At 52.3% G+C, this 19641-nt stretch overlaps 1 protein-coding gene across 1 annotated transcript in view; it reads left to right on the top strand.

Annotated features, from left to right (window-relative positions):
- The window catches only part of LOC121151716 (heat shock protein 75 kDa, mitochondrial-like), a 33477-nt gene that overhangs the window by 3072 nt on the left and 10764 nt on the right, over positions 1–19641 (top strand). Inside the window, exons 2-8 of the mRNA XM_040973444.1 lie at positions 11366–11530; positions 12063–12145; positions 13253–13393; positions 17197–17268; positions 17655–17815; positions 18559–18668; positions 19096–19169. Coding sequence (XP_040829378.1) covers positions 11366–11530; positions 12063–12145; positions 13253–13393; positions 17197–17268; positions 17655–17815; positions 18559–18668; positions 19096–19169 — 806 coding nt within the window. The remainder of the gene's footprint in view (positions 1–11365; positions 11531–12062; positions 12146–13252; positions 13394–17196; positions 17269–17654; positions 17816–18558; positions 18669–19095; positions 19170–19641) is intronic.

Below are 19641 nucleotides of genomic sequence, written 5' to 3' on the forward strand. Positions count from 1 at the left end.
AAGCAAGCAACTTACAGACTCATGGGCTATAGGACAGTGGGTCTTATCTAACACCAGGGACCTCCTTCCTGAGGAGTGCTCTGCCTGTGTGACCTGCCAGGTGTCCTGCCGGGTGTCGTGTAGACTGTCAGGCCTGGAGTTCACACAGCCCCCAGCCAAGCAAGACAGAAATCACAAAAGCAGAAACCATTCAGGTTCTTCAGTAGCATCGTCATTGCCTCCTGGGATTTGTCTTAGCAGGAATGCTGGGGTCAGGAATCAGAGCTGGAAATCAAACCAGGCACTCTGAAGGATTTGTTTGTTTATTTTAAAGGCAGACGGGGGGTCCAGCGCTATAGCCTACTGGTTAAAATCCTTGCCTTGCATCATGCACTAGGATCCCATATAGGTGCCAATTTGAGTCCTGACTGCTCTACTTCCCATCTGGCTCCCTGCCTGTGGCTTGGGAAAGCAGTGGAGGACAGCCCAAGGCCTTGGGACCCTACGCCTGCATGGGAGACCCAGAAGAAGCTCCTGACTCCTGGTTTTGGATCAGTGTAACTGGCCATTTTGGCCACTTGGGGAGTGAACCAGCATGTGAAAGATCTTTCTCTTCGTATCTCCTTATAAATCTGACTTTTCAATAAAAATAGATAAATCTTTTTAAGAAAAAAACTGAAAAAAAATGCAGACAGATCTTGCATATTTCAAATGGTTACAGTGGCTGGGGCTGGGCCAGGCCAAAGGAGCCTCTTCCAGGTCTCCCACAGGGTGCATGGGCCCAGGCACTTGGGCCAGCCTCTGCTGCTTTCCCGGGCACATTAGCAGGGAGCTGAATAGGAAGCAGAGCAGCTGGGACTGGAACTAGCACCCATATGGATGCAGAGCAGGCAGCAGCTTTACTTGCTATACCACTGGACCAGCCCTCAAATTAATGAAATGTGGGCATTTGAACAGCCTGGTCAGACACTGTTCCAAAGGTGCTTTTTCTGAGTCCACAGAGCCTAACTTTCAGGTGTGCAGCATTTAGTAAGAGATGTCAGGAGGCTCACGTCTGGCTGGTTATTTCTGCTAACGAACTTGGAGAATTGATGTCTAATTGGAGGAGATTATATGTACCTACTTTTTGTTTGCTTATTTGAAGATTTATTTATACATTTGAAAATCAGATGAACCACTGCCCCGTAACCTACTAGCTAAAGTCCTTGCCTTGCATGCTGCAGGATCCCGTATGCGTACCAGTCCCAGTTTAAGTCCTGAGTGTTACATTTCCCATCCAGCTCCCTGCTTGTGGCCTGGGAAAGCAGGTGAAGATGGCCCAAAGCCTTGGGACTCTGCAATCACGTGGGAGACCCAGAAGAAGCTCCTGGCTCCTGGCTTCGGATTGGCTCAGCTCTGGCCATTTTGGCCACTTGTGGGGGTGAATCAGTGGATGGAAGATCCTCTCCTTCTTTCTGTAAATCTGACTTTCCAATAAAATTAGGTAAAATAACAAAATTTTTATGAGCAAAATCCATAATGGGGTGGTAAAATAAATCTTTAAAAAGAAAGAAAATCAGAGAAAGATGGTCAGAGAGCTGACTTCTGTTAACTTATTTTCTAATGGCCTGACCAGACTGAAACCAGGAGTCAGGAGCCCCACCTGTGTCTCCCTCATGGGGGGCAGGGCCCAGGCAGCTGGACCATCTTCTCTTGCCCTACCAGGTGATCAAGAAGGAGCCGACGGGACACAAATCAGTGACCCTGTGGGATGCGCAGATCTCCACAGTGTCATGATGTAAACCTCTTGCCTAAAACTCCCAGAAACAGGATGGATTTCAGTGTGAGTGGCTGGCCGAGGTGACTGGCAAGCAGAGGGTTGCGAGTTCGGGTGAAATAGGGAGGAGCCTCCTGGCCTGAGGAGCCGGAGGAGACTCTGTGTTTGCCTGTGCGGTGTCTTCACTGTGTGGAGGAGCAGTAATGCTGCATCCCACTGTTTGGAAGCACTGTTAAAGAACATTAAACTTACAAACATTGATATTTTAAGTTTAGACATGTCAGGTAAGAAAGTTTCAGACGCTTCTGGCCTTGTGAGAAATGGCTTTCCTGGCCTGTGCTGGGGGAGGCACACCTGTGGCTGCTCCTGCGGGTTTAGCTGCAAGTGTCTTGGAGGCGTCTGCCCATGTTACGCTGTGCGTTCTGGTGCTTCTTGGCACTTGGCTCCCTTCAGTTCTGAGTCCACCCACTGAACTGGTGGACTCACTGAAACTGAATTGGTTTCATAGCTCACTAACTATTGACCTTGGCCTGAGGTTTGAAAAACACTATTAATTGGCTGTACCCTCTGAGAAAAGTAAGTGTATTGTATGTGAAGGGCTTGTTTAACAGTTACTGGCGGGAAAACAGAAAAACGAGCTCCCTGTGGCCCCTCTGGTTGTTCACAGTGCTTGGGGAGCCCTACTTTGGTGACGCCCCTGCAGTGGGTGGCCCTGAAGAGTAAAGCAGGTGGGGAGTTGCTGTGGGTCCTCGGGCAGCAGGGAAGGAGCTAACCAGGGGACAATCTGTTGCATCCTGAGTGGGGCAGAAGGCCAACAGGACCGCTGGGGAGCCCTTCCCATGGGCGCTGTGTGCCTTTGGGGTGAGAGATCAGAGAGAGCCAGGCGGTGATGGGGATGCTGACTGCGTGTGGGTTTTCATCAGTGAGGATGCAGGGCTGCCTCCCAGGGCATGGAAGCTGGCCGTGAGGACCTCCTCTTCCCTCAGCCATGTGTGCCCACACCTGCCTTCCCCAGGAGAGAAGCAGAGGGTGTCTTGGGGGCCGGGGGCTGCTCTGTGTGTCCACACGGCATGTTTTTTCATGGCTCATCCTGGGCTTGTTCCTGTTGACCCCTGGAGTCCTAGGGTTCCAGTGTAGGGTTCTAGGTAAGCTTCCGTAAGCTCCCTCTCCTGATGGGTTCTTGGAAGGAACAGACTGTTGATAAACCACAGTACTTCAGCTGGTTCTCACAGCCTTACCAGTGCTAGAATGTCAGCATTATAAAGAGCTGGGTCGGTTTGGCTGTGACAATGCCTTTCTTCAGTTGTGACTGTAGTGAAACTTTTTTTCATCTAGAGCCTTTTGTCAGCTTATTTATTGTGAACTTGCCATTTTTCTCTTGAGTCTTCTTTTTTTTTTTTAAGACTTATTTATTTTTACTTCAACGTCAGAATTAGAGAAACAGAAAGAGATCTTCATCTGCTGGTTCACTCTCCAAGTGGCTGCAACAACTGGTGCTATGCCAGTCCGAAGCCAGGAGCCTCCTCCAGGTCTCCCACGCGGGTGCAGGGTCCCAAAGTCTTGGACCATCCTCCACTGCTTTCCCAGGCCACAGGCAGGGAGCTGGATGGGAAGCGGGGCTGCCGGGATTAGAACCGGCATCCATATGGGATCCCGGGCATTCAAGGCGAGGACCTTAACTATTATGCACTCATGCCGGGCCCATTGTTTTCAAATCTTCCCCCCTCTTCCTCCTGTATCTGGGAAAGGGGGGAAATTATGGGAGAAGCCATACGTAGCCCCCCTACCACCGCAATACCCAGGCATGGGGAACAGCCACCTAATGCCATCCCAGAGTCCTCAGTCTGGGGCCTGCTCTGAGGGGTCTGCTCAAGTGGTTTCGGTGATGTTGAGATGCTGTCCATATTGCTGATCCAAGGATGAGGAAATCCCTTTCAAGGTCCATCTGCTGACAGAGTCCACTCCATAGTCTCCATTTGCCCAGATATTTGCTGTCAGCGCTTGGCTGTGGTAGTTGAGCAGTTTGTTCTGCTCTTCTTCCTCTGAAATGTTGCCAGATGTTCTCTGCAGGCCCCAAAGGACTGCCACATCCTCCCTGTGCATCTGGGCCTGCTATCCACTGCTCCATCTGAGCCACTTAGGAGATTCAGTTCTGACACATGCAATCCTCCCCATGGTTGGAGTTCTGTATCCAGCTGTTTAGTTCTGTGATCCCCACAGAAAAATAATCCCAGACCCAACTCGTGTGTGATTGCCACTATGGGGTCTGGCTCAGTCCATCACTCATGTCAGCCTAAACACACATTGGTAGTTGTAATTGCTAGGTGAGTTCTCTTACATAACCCTGTCTCTAACGTAAAACAGTGGATGCTGCAGCCTAACCCAACTCAGCTCTCACATTCACCAACAGGACCTGCAGCCAGGTCGGAGCAACCCCAGATGATCCCCATGGACCTAATCCCAGCCCTGGTTGCTCTGCTTGCCAGTGTATGCAGCAGACTGGCCCAGTCTGTGCCATATCCTATTCAGCTCTTGTATACATCAGTGGGTGTTGAAACTTAGCTCAAATCCAACTGACCCCACTATCCATCTCACATTCATGCCAGAAGGTACCACCGCCTAACTAGCCAGACCTGCTTCCAGCCCTGATTCTCATGCTCACCCATCAGAGACGTGCCCACAGTTTCCCTAAGGGGCCCAGGCCCAGATCTTGCAGTCATCAGGTGGTTTTGCAATCTTACCTGACAGGACTTGCTCCCACTCCTTCCCCCCCACCCTGTCCCAGCATTTGCCAGTTGATGCTGCAGCAGAGCCCAGCCAGCCTGCACCTACTCTGTCGTATGCATGCACCAGTGGATACAGTGTATTAGCCCAGCCTCGCTTTCCCCCAACCCAGTTCACATGCAGGCCAACAGGGTATAACACTGCCCAACCTGGTTTACCCGAGTTCCAGTACTCACACTCACCAGTGGGAGCAGCGACCCAGCAGGAGAGACCCCCACAGCCTGCTTACTGGGCTTGCCACCCCTACCTGCTGGTCTCACATATGATGGTGGGTGCTGCAGCCAAGTCTGGTCTGGCCTTCCCCGCCCCCAGTTCTACCTCATTGTGGTGGGTGCCATCGCCTAGCCCAGCCCTGAGCTTCCAGTCTCTGCCCTATGTGGACTGACTGGTGTTATGGTCTGACTCAGCCTATCCTGCATCCTGTCCTGGTTCTCAGATCTGCCAGTGGGTGTTATGAACTGGCCTAGCCTGGCCTGCCACCAGTCCTGACCTACACAAATGCTGGCAGGTATAGTAACCTGGCCTGGTCTGGGTTGTTCCCAGCCTTGGTCACTACACTCACTTGCAGGGACTGCATCCTGACAAAGGAGTTCCCCAAGCTGCTCTGTCAGACCTTCCTCCCAATAGCAGATCTTGCACACACCAGTGAGTCCTTGGCCCAGACTGACTTAGTCCACTTCTTGTCCTGGAAGGAGCAATGGTCTTGCATTGTGACTTTTTTCTTTTTTAAACATTTATTTTATTTGTATTGGAAAGTCAGATATACAGAGAGGAGGAGAGACAGGAAGATCTTCTGTCTGCTAATTCACTCCCCAAGTGAACACAATGGCCGGTGCTGCGCCGATCCGAAGCCAGGAGCTAGGAGCTTCTTCCGGGTCTCCCACGTGGGTGCAGGGTCCCAAGGCTTTGGGCCGTCCTCTCCTGCTTTCCCAGGCCACAAGCAGGGAGTTGAATGGGAAGTGGGGATGCTGGGATATGAATGGGCGCCCATATGGGATCCTGGCGCGTGTGAGGCAAAGACTTTAGCCACTAGGTTATTGTGCAAAGCCCGCCCTGTGACTCTTTAGAAAACATTTTTAATCTACTCAAAACACATAGTTACAGAGAAGGACCTCTCATCCACTGGTTCACTTCCCAAATGCATGTAACGGTGGTTGCTGAGCCAGGCCAAAGCTAGGAGCCTGGGACTCCATCTAGGACTCCCAAGGGTAACAGGGACCCGAGTGCTCAAAATATCGTCTCCTGCCTTGTAGATGTTAGTGGGAAGGTGGATTGGAAATGAATTTCCTATGTGGGATGTTGGCAGGTGGCAGTTAATTGGTAACACCACAAAACTGGCTTCTGACTTGCTTGCTTTGGTCATGGTGGTTTTTTTGCCTTTATTTGTGCTCACGCTATAGCTGAGTAGTTTTCACAGCTTTGTCCTCTGTGTGGCTGGACCAGGGGTTTTTCATGTCCAGCATGCATCTAAACGAGCTGCTGGGTGATGTGTTGTGCTACAACTTGCTGAGTATGAGAGCTGTGTCACATTGCACCCTAGCACCAGGATCTGCAAGTTTCTCCCGTGCTGTGTGCAGTGTTGTCAGACCTCCATCTTTGTGTGTGTGTGAGTGTTAGGTCATATCTGGTGTCTGTGGTTAAAGGTGAACTAAATATCAGAAAATGTACGAAGTGTATGTGTAGCTAGAGACAGTGTTATGTCTGAAAGATCATCCATCACTGTGTGTGGTCTCCCACTCTGACAGTTGATGGATATTGCACTGTTTGCCAGGAGGGCTTCTGTTCGAGTGAGCATTGCACCCTACTTTCTAGATGCACCTGCTTCACCAGGGTCCCGGGCTTGGAAGTGATTGCCGCAGGGTTAGGGTCTGACTGTTTTCAGAGCAGGTCGTGACCGTTGTTCCCATCCCGGGTGGGACCCCCACACCACCACCTTCCAATTTGTCAGTGTACTCTCTTTACAGAAATGTTTAGTTATGGCTTTAATTGCATTTAATTGAGTACTAATCAAGTTCACATCTTTGGTTTTGGTGATTGACCATTTGTTTGCTGTGAAATGCTGGATTTTTTTTCCTATGTTCTTCTGGATTGGTTGTGTTGTTCTGTGCTTTTTGTAGGTATTTATGGATGTTACTCTTTTTTTGTTTTTTCAGTTACCCCTGTTGCTAACGTTATCTCTCAGTCTGAGGTGCACTGTTTGGTGCATCATGACCCATGGTGTGTGTGCGTATGTGTGTGTGAGAGAAAGAGAGAGAGATGAGTAGAAGGTTTTTACTTTGCTCAAGTAGGGTGTGCATCTTTGGGTTAGGGTGTTTGCATCAGCTACACACACACACACACACACACACACACACACACACACACCCCACCCCACCCCCCCCCACCCCCCACCCCCCATTGATGCAGGCCCTGGGAGGCAGTGCTGCTGGCTCCTGTAACAGGATCACACGCACTGGATGCTGGGCTCCTGGTTTTAACCTACTCTAGCCTTGGCCATTGCATACATCTGGGGAGTGACCCGGTATATCTGTCTCTTTCTGTATCTCCACCTTTCAAATAAATGGGAAAAAAATTTTTTTTTCCTTGTGTTTTCTTTTTTAAATATTTCTTTTTTTCCTTTTTTTTTTCCTCTTTCTTTCCTTGGATTCCTCTCCTGCTACTATGGCAACAGATCTAGGGTCTTCCCTGCCTCGGAGCCCTCTTCTGCCACTAGGGCAGGAGCCACTTTCTCTTCTCGTTAAATAAATATTGCTTTGCAAACTTAAAGAAAAAAAAAAGATTTGTCTTCATTGGAAAGGCAAACTGACAGAAGGAGAGACCAAAAAAAAGATTTTCCCATCCACTGGTTTATTCTCCATGTAACCCAGTGGCCAGAGCTGAGCCAGTGTGGAGCCAGGAGCTTCTTTCTGAGTCTCCCATGCAGACTTTGGGTCATCCTCCACTGCCTTCCCAGGTTGTAAGCAAGGAACTGGATGGGAAGTGGGCCAGCCGGGACTTGAACTAGTGCCTGAATGGGATGTTGTCATTTGCAGAGGGTTAGCCAGTTGAGCCATCTCTCTGGCCCCTGTCCTATTGCCTTATTTCTACCAAACAGAAGTATGAACTTGGAAGCATTGAACTTTTTATCTCTTTGCTGGTAAATTTGCTCATTAATAAGACTTTCTAGATTCGAAAAGAATTGCACGTAAACATTTGAGGACTTATTCTGGACTATATACACATTTTGTTTGGTCTAAATGTTAAAAATTAACTGCGAATATTCACAGTTGGGGAATTTCCTATAAATATTTGAGCTTCTTGTTTCCTTTAAAATATCTAAAGTTGAGGGCCTGGCACAGTAGCCTAGTGGCTGAAGTCCTCTCCTAGCACAGTAGCCTAGTGGGTAAAGTCTTCTCCTAGCACATGACAGAATCCCATATAGTTACCAGTTTGTATCCCAGCAGCCCTGCATCCCATCTAACTCCCTGCTTGTGGCCTGGGAAAGCAGTGGAGGACGGCCCAAGGCCTTGGGATCCTGCACCCGTGTGGGAGATCTAGAAGAAGCTCTGGGCTCCAGGTTTCAGATCAGCTCAGCTCTGGCCGTTGCGGCTGCTTGGGGAGTGAATCAACAGACAGAAGATCTTCCTCTCTGCCTCTCCTCCTCTCTGTATATCTGACTTTCCAGTTAAAAAAAAAACTAGAGAGGGTGTTGGACTGCATCCCCTAGTGTCTACTGTCCCCCACCACTGATACCGGCTGCTCAACAGCTTCCTGGTTTGCAAGCCTGGTTCTGCATATTGGTGTGTTGTCAACTTCACTTTCTGATGGATGATGGGTCATTGTCAAACTAGACTGCATTCCTAGCTTGATTTTGATATAATTTTGTTTCTTCCTCAATTTTTTGCTAGTATTTTATTAAGGGTTTTTATGTCTGTTTTGTGCCTTTCAGGTATTGATATTAGGCTCTTTCTGTCCTCAAAACTTGTGGGAACATACTCCTTTTTTATTTTCTGAGAAAATTAGTATGAGAACTCCCCTCCCCCACCCCTTGTGGCTGGTGTGATGGCTCAATTGGCTAAGCCTCTTCCTGTGGCACCAGCATCTCACTGGAGCACCAGTTGATGTCCCGGCAGCTCCACTTGCCATCCAGCTCCCTGCCTGTGGCCCGGGAAAGCAGTCGAGGACGGCCCAAAGCCTTGGGACCCTGCACCTGTGTAGGAGACCCAGAGGGAACTCCGGGCTCCTGGCTTTGGCTCAACTGCAGCTATTGTGGCCACTGGGAAGTGAACCAGCAGATGGAAGATCTCTCTCTTTCTCTCTCTCTGTCTCTCCTTCTCTGTGTAAATCTACCTTTCCAAAAAATAAATTTTAAAAATGACTTATTTCTTCTTCATAGTTTGATAGAATTCATCAGTATAAATTCTAGTCCTAGAACCGTGATTTAAAAAAAAAAATATTTATTTACTTAAAAGGTATAGTTAGGGAAAAGAACTTCCTTCTGGTGGTTTGCTCCAAGATAGCTGTTATAGCTGGAGCTGGGTGTGGCCAGAGCCAGAAGCCTGGAGCTACAGCTGGGTCTGATGGCTGTCAGGGCGCAGGTACTTGGGCCATCCTCTGCTGCTTTTTCAAGTACATGAACCAGGAAGGAATTTGTCGGTTTCATCCGTGTCGTCAAATGGCTTGGCATGGACTTGGGCTCAGTTCTGCTGTCCCCAGGATTGGTCGTGACCTCCCTACTCTTGTGTGTGGTGTCCTGGAACTGGCTTTTCCACCTTCCTTTGGATCCAGTCCATGTATTTTATGTGTCTACGGTTTTCTAGTTCTCTTACACTCAGCTGTTCTACTTTGCCACGTTGTTTTACTCGTTACCGTGATGATTGCAAAATGGATCCTTAGCTTTTCCCTATGTTTCAAATTACATTGCAATTGTTCCTATAAAAAGTAAGAACCTTGTGTAAGGTGCATTTTCTTCCCAACTCCATTTGTCATGCATACCACATGCACCTGTAGACAGCAACTACCATAAACTCATCTCAAGGAAGTTAGGAGAAAGATAACTGTACGCTGATTTGGTTCCCATGTTGGACTCCTAGCCCTGCGTCCTGCTTGTTGCTGCGTTATTACTGTTTTCCACCAAGAGCTCGGCTCTGTAAGTGCTTGTGTGTACACGTAGGAACTGGGGCATCCTTGCTTTCACCCCGCTCGTCAGCAAAGACCATGAGCTTGTCGTGCCCTGATGTGTTGCAGCGGTGGAAGAAGCTCCGCCAGTTGGCACTTAGCAGCAGCTTGAGTGAGCAACAGTGCTGGGAATTCATGGCATGAAGAGATTGCTGTAGACTGCAGGAGCTGGGCATTTGCGGAGGGGACACCCCAGAAAGGCCTGACACCATTCATGAGTCAGGGCAGGGAAGCAGCAGGAGCATGGGAGTAGATGGGCGTGTGGTGCCACATTCTTACTCTTGTTCCTGCTTGATGTGACCTCAGGCCACCAGATGGTCTGAGACTTTGTAGCCTGGGCTTGAGGTTTGTGGTTTTTCCTTTAGGTAATGGAGAAAGGTAGGGACAGATCCTGTGGTTGAGTGTGTCTGACACCTCAGCAGGCAGCCATTGTTGGAAGTTGAGCCAACCCGAATCACATCTTTATTAGTTCTGTCCACTAACATAATCTTTGGCACTTTTGGCCTCTGCTGCTCAGCTTTTTTTTTTTTTTTTAAAGATTTATTTTTATTATTTTTTCATTGGAAAGGCGGATATACAGAGAGGAGAGACAGAGAGGAAGATCTTCCGTCCAATGATTCACTCCCCAAGTGAGCGCAACGGGCCGATGCTATGCCGATCCGAAGCCAGGAGCCTCCTCTGGGTCTCCCGCGCGGGTGCAGGGTCCCAAAGCCTTGGGCCGTCCTCGACTGCTTTCCCAGGCCACAGGCAGGGAGCTGGAAGGGAAGCGGGGCTGCCAGGATAGAACCGGCGCCCATATGGGATCCCGGGCGTGCAAGGCGAGGACCTTTAACCACTTGCGCCACCGCGCCGGGCCCCTGCTGCTCAGCTTCTTATGCCCTCTTCTTCACTTTGGGGTTGAGAGTGGGTGCTTGTGGGGGGAATAAGGAGGTGGTGAGGTTGAGTGGTGCTAGCAGACTGTGGTGAGGGCATCGGATCATTCCATGAATCCCTCCCACTGGGCTCTTAAACTGATGGCATGGACCTAGAATGGCTTTGATAGGAAAGCCAGCATCCCAGCTTCCCTGGGTGGGTTTACCAGACCTTCGCAGGCCTGTGCATGGGGCTGTCAGTGTGGATCTAGCTGTGGGCACTGGGGGCTTCGCACAGCTGCTGGTGAGGAGTGGAAGGCAGGGTTTTGGAGTTTCCAGGAATGTCTGATGGGGGGAGTGGAATACACGCCGCCATGGTAGGGATGGACCCAGGCCTGGAGTGCTGTGGACAGCGAGGTGTGGTGCGGTGAGGGGCTGGGCCGGGGGGCTGGGGAGGGGCTGTCGTGGATGCTGCTGGGATGAAGGCCGTGTAGACCAATGGCTCTGTCCTTTCCACTGGCAGGGCATATGGGAGTTGTTGGTGGAGCTTCAGGGAGTCGATGGGAAGGGACCCCAGGTGCAGTGGCCATGCCCCGAGTTCAGCCTTCTCCTTCTTCCCCGGGCAGGTCTCCTGCAGCTCAGGGCCGCTGCCAAAGCTCAGCTCCTGATCCCGGCACTAGTGTGCCCCTTGGGTCCACACCCCACCCTGGGGGCTCCAGCGCCTGCGCTGGGCATCAGCAAGCCCTTGCACAAGTCCAGCCGACATGACTGCAGACTGGGACGGTGAAGGTGGCTTCTCATGTTGATGTCATCTCATTCTTTCTGCCTGTCTCTTGAGGAGGAACGATTCTGTGTCCTTGGAGAGCCCCGGTCCAGCTCACGAGCCCACGGCGACACCTGGCGTTTAGCGTTCCCTCGAGCAGGCGGCTGAGCACTCGCGCTGCAGAGGGCGAGGAGGAGGAGCACCCGCGGGCCGGCGTCGGCAGCACGGAGAGCGTGCACGGTATTTCGGGCTGCTGAGCTGGGCGGAGGGTGACTAAGACGGGGCGCAGCCTCCATTTCCGTGCCTGCCGGGAGCCTGGCTCTGTCCCCGTGCGTCTCGCGCCCTCTGCTGGTGGCGTGCGGGCCTGCGGCGCGGTGGCGCCCGCACATCTGCAAGCCATCAGGCAGCTGGCCGTGGGCCTGCAGGGGTGAACTGTGAGCCGGTTGCCAGCCCCCTCCCCCAAGTGTACAAAAGCAGCACTCAGAGCCAGCCCTGGCTTTAAGTGAGACGACGGCGGCAGGATCTGACATCGAGAAGTGAGGTTTTCTGGTATTTCAGTTTTAAAATTGGCAAATGGCTTTCTGAAGGCCAAGTTTAGGGTCTGGTTGCCAGTGCCAGCTGGAGTCTCCTGCCACGCGCTTTGGTGGGAAATGGAGCTTGCCCGTGGCTTTTGTGTGCATTCCTTTCAGAAATGTTGTGAATGCAACATAGCATGATCTTCCACAAAAATAGAAATTAGATTTTGCTGATGGTGTCTGTGATTCATTACCAGGTTCTGTTTCCAAACACGAATTCCAGGCAGAGACCAAGAAGCTTCTGGACATCGTTGCCCGTTCCCTGTACTCAGAGAAAGAGGTACGGGCCCTGGTGTCAGTTCCTATGGCAAAACCACTTCCATCATTTGAGGAGGTGCCAGAGCTGCCAGCCGCAGGGCACTGTCATCGTGAGCTGCCACCAGAACTTTTTTTTCTTCTTTTTACCAAAGTCTGCCAGTTTTATTGGTAAACATAGCCAGATGTATTTTGGGGACCAGATCCACTCTTGGAATTAATTGATTAATCTTAGAGACAGACCTGCGTGCCATGTGCTGGTTCACTATCCAAATACCTGCGACTAGCCTGAATTTGAGCCAGGCCAGAGCTGGGGGTTGGGAACTCAATCCAGGTCTCCCACATGGGTGGCAGGTGCCCAAGTTGCTTGAGCTGTGTAGCAAGAAACTGCAATTGGGCAGCAGAACCGGGACTCACAGGCAGGCAGTGCCTGGGGGACATCTTAACATTTCACCAGACACACGCTCCCGACCATTTTACAATCTCCTAAGCAGCAGGCTGGGGCCCTGTGAGTCCATCCACTGTTGGCCTGGTGCAGCTGCTGCCTGCAGATGTTAGCAAGGGTGTTTCCAGGGGAGGTCTTTGAGGAGGTGAGTACCCACCAAGGGCACCAGGATGTGGATGGCTAGATTGGACCTGGCTGCTGCGGCAGCTCAGAGCAAAACCTGAGGGCTTGGCAGGGGCTGCTTCCCCGTCTTGTGCCATTAGGTCCTGTGTGCATGGAGCCCAGTGACTGCGGCCCCTGCTGAGTCGCCTTTGCCTCTCTAACCCACACTCAGCGAGGCTGTTCCAGCCAGGCTTTTCCAGACCCCCGAGTCTTTCTCTGTGCGGGGTGACAGATCTGCTCTCTGATGCCCTCCCTGCAGGACATGGGGATAGCTGTGGGACTGCTGTGTTCTCATTGTGCAGGAGTTGGAAAGGCAATGGTCCTGGAAGATCCTGAAAGGATGCATGGCAGGGACTTAGAGGCAGAGTCAGGCTGAGCAGTGTGCACCTTCTGGAACTGCATGACGTCTTCGTGCCCCTCGCCTGGATTTGCTCCTCTGCCCTCAGCAGCACTATGGTGTGCATGGCCAGATGGCCTGTGTGTTGGCCACGTTATTCACACCTCACCCCTGCTCTGGTCCCATAGGTGTTCATACGGGAGCTGATCTCCAATGCCAGTGATGCCTTGGAAAAACTGCGGCACAAGCTGGTGTCTGATGGCCAGGCGCTGCCAGACATGGAGATTCACCTGCAGACAGATGCCGAGAAAGGGACCATCACCATCCAGGTACTCACTGCAGCCCCTTGGGACACCAGCCTGCTCGCACAGGGTGGCTGCTGGCTGACTTAGCAGTGCTGGCCCCTGCCTTCTGACATGCTCAGGCTGTCAAGGACACAGTGGCAGTCCAGCTGCTCTGGTAACACTTCCATTTACTCTGAAGAGTACTCCTTCATTCTAGAGACTGTGGAAGGCACAGGTAGGCAGAAAAATGAAATTCCAGCTGCCAGAGATAGGGGCTGAGAGCACTGGAACATTCATCCATGTAGAATTTTGTGTGGGTGTGTTTATTAATGTGTTTAAACCTTGGTGTTAGCTGTATTTTGTTTGTTAATTTGAAACGCTCGTTCCCCAAGTGACCACAGCAGCCAGGACTGGGCAAGGCTAAAGCCAGGAGCCTCATCCAGATCTCCTGTGTGTGTGCAGGGGCTCACGGACTTGGGGCGTCTTCCTCTGTGTGTGTACAGGGGCTCAAGGACTTGGGGCGTCTTCCTCTGTGTGTGTGCAGGGGCTCACGGACTTGGGGCGTCTTCCTCTGTGTGTGTACAGGTGCTCGAGGACTTGGGGCGTCTTCCTCTGTGTGTGTACAGGGGCTCGAGGACTTGGGCGTCTTCCTCTGTGTGTGTGCAGGGGCTCGAGGACTTGGGGCGTCTTCCTCTGTGTGTGTACAGGGGCTCAAGGACTTGGGGCGTCTTCCTCTGTGTGTGTGCAGGGGCTCACGGACTTGGGGCGTCTTCCTCTGTGTGTGTACAGGGGCTCGAGGACTTGGGGCGTCTTCCTCTGTGTGTGTGCAGGGGCTCACGGACTTGGGGCGTCTTCCTCTGTGTGTGTACAGGGGCTCAAGGACTTGGGGCGTCTTCCTCTGTGTGTGTGCAGGGGCTCACGGACTTGGGGCGTCTTCCTCTGTGTGTGTGCAGGGGCTCACGGACTTGGGGCGTCTTCCTCTGTGTGTGTGCAGGGGCTCACGGACTTGGGGCGTCTTCCTCTGTGTGTGTGCAGGGGCTCAAGGACTTGGGGCATCTTCTACTGCTTCCCCAGATGCATTAGTGGGGAGCTTTGTCTGGTGTGTCACAGTGTTGGCCCCTAGGACATGAGCATTTTAACCACTAGGCAAACACCTGCCCCTTTTGCTGATTCGTTTTTAAGGCTGTGCCGAGTGAGTGTTTCCATGCCACGTGCACTCGTGTAGAGAAGAGGGACTCTGGTAGTTGGGGGTTCATCAGGGAGTTTTTGTCTCCTCTCTGGGGGAGTGAGTCAGGCCCAGCCCCCTTTGTCGTGCACACAGGCTGCTTGTTGAGGCCTGGATTGGGATTGGGTTCCTGCCTTAGCTTTTCTGGGAGCTGTGCTGGCCATGTGCACAGGGCTGGGCAGCTGAAGGAGTGTCCCATTCTTCTTCCATGCTCATTGAGGTTCCTCAGAGCAGATGTGGGAGGCGGGGCTTGTCCCAGGTCACTGGCTGGGAAGTTTGTCTTCCCCATGTGCTTCTGAATGCTTGACCACTTAACTAACTACCCTTGCTAGTTGGTTTTGTCTTTCTTAACATATAAAAACTTTTTTTGGATTTATTTTTATTGGAAAGGTAGATATGCAGAGAGGAGGAGAGGCAGGGAAGAAGATCTTTGTCTGATGATCCATTCCCCAAGTGACCACAACGGCCGGAGCTGAGCCAATCTGAAGCCAGGAGCCTCTTCCGGTCTCCCATGTGGGTGCAGGGTCCCAAGGCTTTGGGCCGTCCTCAGCTGCTTTCCCAGACCACAGGCAGGGAGCTGGATGGGAAGTAGGGCCACCGGGATTAGAACCAGTGCCCACATAGAATCCTGGCACTCTCAAGGCAAGGACTTTATCTGCTAGGCCACCATGCCGGGCCCTTACATTTTGTTTTCTTAAGGACGTATTTACTTACCTGAAAGGCAGAGCCTCAGAGAGAGAGAGAGAGAATTGCCAGTCTGCAGATTCACTCCACAGAGGCCTAAACTGGGCTATTCAAGAGCCAGGAACTTCTGGGTCAGCTGCATGGGTGCAGGGACCCACGCTTGCAAGCCGTCCTCTGCTGCATTGCCAGGCACCTTAGCAGGAAGCTGGATTAGAAGTGGAACAGCTGGATCTCCAACCAGTGCCAATGGGATGCCTGCACAAAGAACACTTCTAAGATTTATGTTAACTTTGAAGGAGTGTGCCCTCTGACACCCAGTTTCCTCTGTTCTTTTTAATTTGAGAAGCAGAGATTGCCCATTTTCTCATTCACTCTCAATACCTACAGTGTCCAGGCCTGGATGGGGGCCAGATCCAGGAAGTCCAGGTCCCTTCTTGGTGGTAGAGACCCAGTTACATGAGCCTCAAGTGTCCTTTCCTGGGCTGCGCAGGAAGGGAACCCAGGAGCCTCTCAGGACATGCAGCATCTTACCTCTCGTCTCTCTTTTCTTTCTTCCTCCCCCTCTTTCATCTTTCTCTCTCTTTTCTCTTTTTTTCAAGATTTATTGAAAGTCACAGTTAGAGACTTTTTCATCTGCAAATCTATTTACCAAATGGCCGTAACAGCCAGGGCTGGGCCAGGCAGAACCAGGAGTTTCATCCATGTCTCCCTCGTTAATTTTAGAGCCCAGTTGCTCGGACCATCTTCTGCAGTTTTACGGGCTCATTAGCAGAGAGCTGGATCAAGAGTGGAGCAGCATGGGCTCCCATTGGTACCCACATGTGCTGCTGCTGTCACAAGTGGTAGCTTTAGCCATTGTCCCACAACACAGGCATCTTAACTGGAATATTTTTTTTAAGATGTAATTATTTTTATTTCAAAGATTGATTTACAGAGAAGACAGGAAGATCTTCCATCACTGGTTCACTCTCCACATGCCTGTAATGGATTGGCTCCTGAGCTAATCTGTTTTTTGTTTTGTTTTGTTTTTCCTGAGCCAATCTGAAGCCAAGAGCCTCTTCTGGGTCTCCCGCATGAATGCAGAGTTATCACTGCTTTCTCAGGCCATAAGATGGATTGGAAGTGGAGCAGCGGGACTCAAACTGGCACCTGTGTGAGATGCTGGGGAGTGCAGGAAGAAGCGGATTAGCCAGTTGAGCCATGGCACCAGCCCCGTCTTAACTGGAATCTTAATTGCTAAGCCCAGTGCTCACCTAGCTTTTATTCACTTGTAAGGCAGAGGGACTGAGAGGTGGGGAAGGAGATATGAACAAGAGGTGGTCGGGGAGATCGTCTTGTCCATCAGTTCACACTCTGCTCACGATAGCCAGGAGCCTGGAACACTGTGTGTGTCCCAGGTGAGTGCAAGGACCCAAGCTCTTGAGCCATCATCTGCTGCCCCTTGGGATGCCTTGGCAGGAAACAGAATCAGAAGTTAAGGTGCTGGGACTGAGCCGGCGCTGCAGCCCTGACCCGCAGGACCGGGAGCAGCTTTGCTCTCTGGCCGCAGTTTTCCCGTGTCTTGTATCTCAGTGCCCATCTTGATGCAGAGTGGCCTTGCACTCAGTGCCAGCTTCCCTGGGATGTGGGCAGCAGCAGTCAGCTGACCTACCGTAAGGCCACAGTGTCTTCTAGTCTTGGCTGTTCAGACTTGCTGCTCTAGTCCGTGACCGTGAAGGTTGCTAAGATTTCCTTGGTTTTGATGCCATATCATTTGCATACCTGTTTGTGAATGAATGTTTCACTTGTTTGCACCAATTGCTTGCATTCTTACTGTTGGGCTCTGAGAGCTCTTTGTTCACACTAAATATGCATCCAAGCGTTTTCATCAAATAGATCCTTGGCAAGGATTTTCTCCCGTGACCTGTGTCTCAGCATGCCACCTGGTCTTTCTCCTCAGGACACTGGCATCGGGATGACCCGGGAGGAGCTGGTGTCCAACCTGGGGACCATCGCCAGGTCGGGGTCAAAGGTAAGTGGCCCTGCTCTGTTGTTCCCTGGGGCGCCCAGGTCTCCCTGGCATGGAGGCCAGCTGCTGGTTAGATAAGGGCCCATCAGGAGCATGCCACAGGTGGGCACAGGGGCCTCGAGGCAGTGGCCCTAGTGTTGCCATTGTACAAAAGGCAGTATCAGGACAATTGCTATTCAGCTTGGTCAGGACTAGACAAGACGCTGGCTGTAGAAGTGGAACACAGCCTCTTCCCCAGGGTGGCCTGCTTCCCCTGGCTGGTCTGGTCTTAACATGAACAGGAACATGAGAAAGATCCTTGTGTGTTTGACTTCAGCTGAGAAGAGAGCAGGTGCTAGGGGAGACCACACGGTGGGGACAACCTTCTGACCAATCCTTCCCACCCACAGGCCTTTCTGGAAGCACTGCAGAACCAGGCGGAGGCCAGCAGCAGGATCATCGGCCAGTTTGGAGTGGGCTTCTACTCGGCCTTCATGGTGGCCGACAAAGTGGAGGTCTACTCCCGCTCAGCAGCCCAGGGGAGCCTGGGTTACCAATGGCGCTCAGACGGGTGAGTCAGAGCGGCAATCCCACCCCCACAGGCAGGGTCCCCAGTGCCACTGATGTGTGGATTGGAAGTCACTGCTGCACCCCCGAAGGTGCAGATGGGTGCGCGGTGCTGTGGGGCTTCACTCTGGTCCCTCCCAACCCGACGGAGAACTGAGGTTCCAACCTGCAGGTGTACCTCCTGCTGGAGCAAAGGGCTGGAGGCTGCTGTAGGTGGGGGTCTGCTGGGGTCTGAGCGCCCCCCCTCTCCCGGGTGCTGTGTTGTCTATACTACACCCGTGGTTGCTGGAACCCATGTGAGCACCCTGACTCTCCAGTAGCATGTGCGTGTTTGCTGTTCCTGCAGGGTGGCAGCCTGCTCCAGGGGGGCACCAAGGCTCCCTCAGGAGATACAGATCTCCTCTAACTTTGTGAGCGTTGTGCACCAAGTTGCTAGTGAAGCTGTCTGTCTCCTCAGCGCTGCCTCAACAGCACCTTGTCCAGGACCTCAGAGACCGTACCTAGGGTGCCTGGGTCTGGTTTGGAGATGGGTCAGATCCCACCTGTAGCCTTGGATCTGCTCTGTGGTTCCATAAGCCGAGGCAGGACCCCCTGGGGGTGCCAGGAGGCTGTGCACCCCTCACCCCCAAGTCATTGTGTTGATGGCCACTTGGGGGCTGGGCACTCTGCTTGTGGGATCCCGAGGGAAAGCGGCTGGGCTGCCCCCACGAGGCTGTGTGAGCAGTGACGTTTCTCCCTGGGTCTCAGCTCCGGGGTGTTTGAAATCGCCGAAGCATCAGGAGTCAGACCCGGCACCAAAATAATCTTGCACCTCAAGTCGGACTGCAGGGACTTCTCCAGCGAGGCCCGGGTTCAGGGTGAGCAGCGGCCATGCCAGGTTCCTAGCAGGAAGGGGAGGAACAGAGTGGGTGACCTCTGGGCCTGCAGAGGACAGGCCTCCTGCCACAAAGGTCCTTTCCTCCCCTCCGCCTGGGAGTTCAGTGACATGGAGGGTTCCGTAGCAAGATGTCAGCAGCCCTCTGGCCCAGCCTGCTTGAGGGCGCTTCTGAATCCAGGCGATCCCAGGACCCAGAGGGTAGCAGTTGCTCTCATATTTCATCAAGTGCTGTCTCAGATGCACTGCCACTCCCTGTAAAGCCGAGCCCCGTCTCCCCAGAGGCCACTTGCCAGGGTCTTTCCCATTCTGCCAGTGCATCTGCTGTGACTGGGCTCTGCACTGGGGAGAGGCGCTGTCTGGCAGTGTGGGCTGGAGCTGCTTCCCGAGGTTTCACTGCTGTCTTGCAGATGTGGTGACCAAATACAGTAACTTCGTCAGCTTCCCCTTGTACCTCAATGGAAAACGCATCAACACCTTGCAGGTGAGCCCATGCAACCTGAGGGAAACTGTCCACTGGCAGCATAGGACTTGCTTGCACAGAGAGGGTGTCTAGGGAGGGGTTCAGGCCCGCAGTGGGGTACAGGTCACGGTCGTTCCCAGAATGTCCCCATTACCCTGTAAAACGCCGGTGCCTGTCGTCATGCACTCTTCCTGCCCCCGGCAGCAGTACCTTGATTGCTGGGAATTTCTGGACCTGTCATGCTAATATGGACTTTTAACATGGTCTTACCGTGGCTGCCATCCCACATGGAGCAGCATGTCTGGACTGTTCAGCTATGTGGCAACACCAGTCACGGCTGAGCAGTGCCTGTTCTGTCGGGGTGGACACCACTGTGTCCAGCACGCCCAAGCACCCTCACATCCCTTCCTGACACTGTCCTGGGGAAGGGGCTCTGTATGGGAGCCTTTCCCCGGCCCAGGTGGCCACTGAGGGCTGTGCCCAACATGCTCTC

Source organism: Ochotona curzoniae, unplaced genomic scaffold (genome assembly GCF_017591425.1).
Source record: "Ochotona curzoniae isolate NIBS_2020 unplaced genomic scaffold, NIBS_Ocur_1.0 contig_2321, whole genome shotgun sequence".
Taxonomy (NCBI): Eukaryota; Metazoa; Chordata; class Mammalia; order Lagomorpha; family Ochotonidae; genus Ochotona; species Ochotona curzoniae.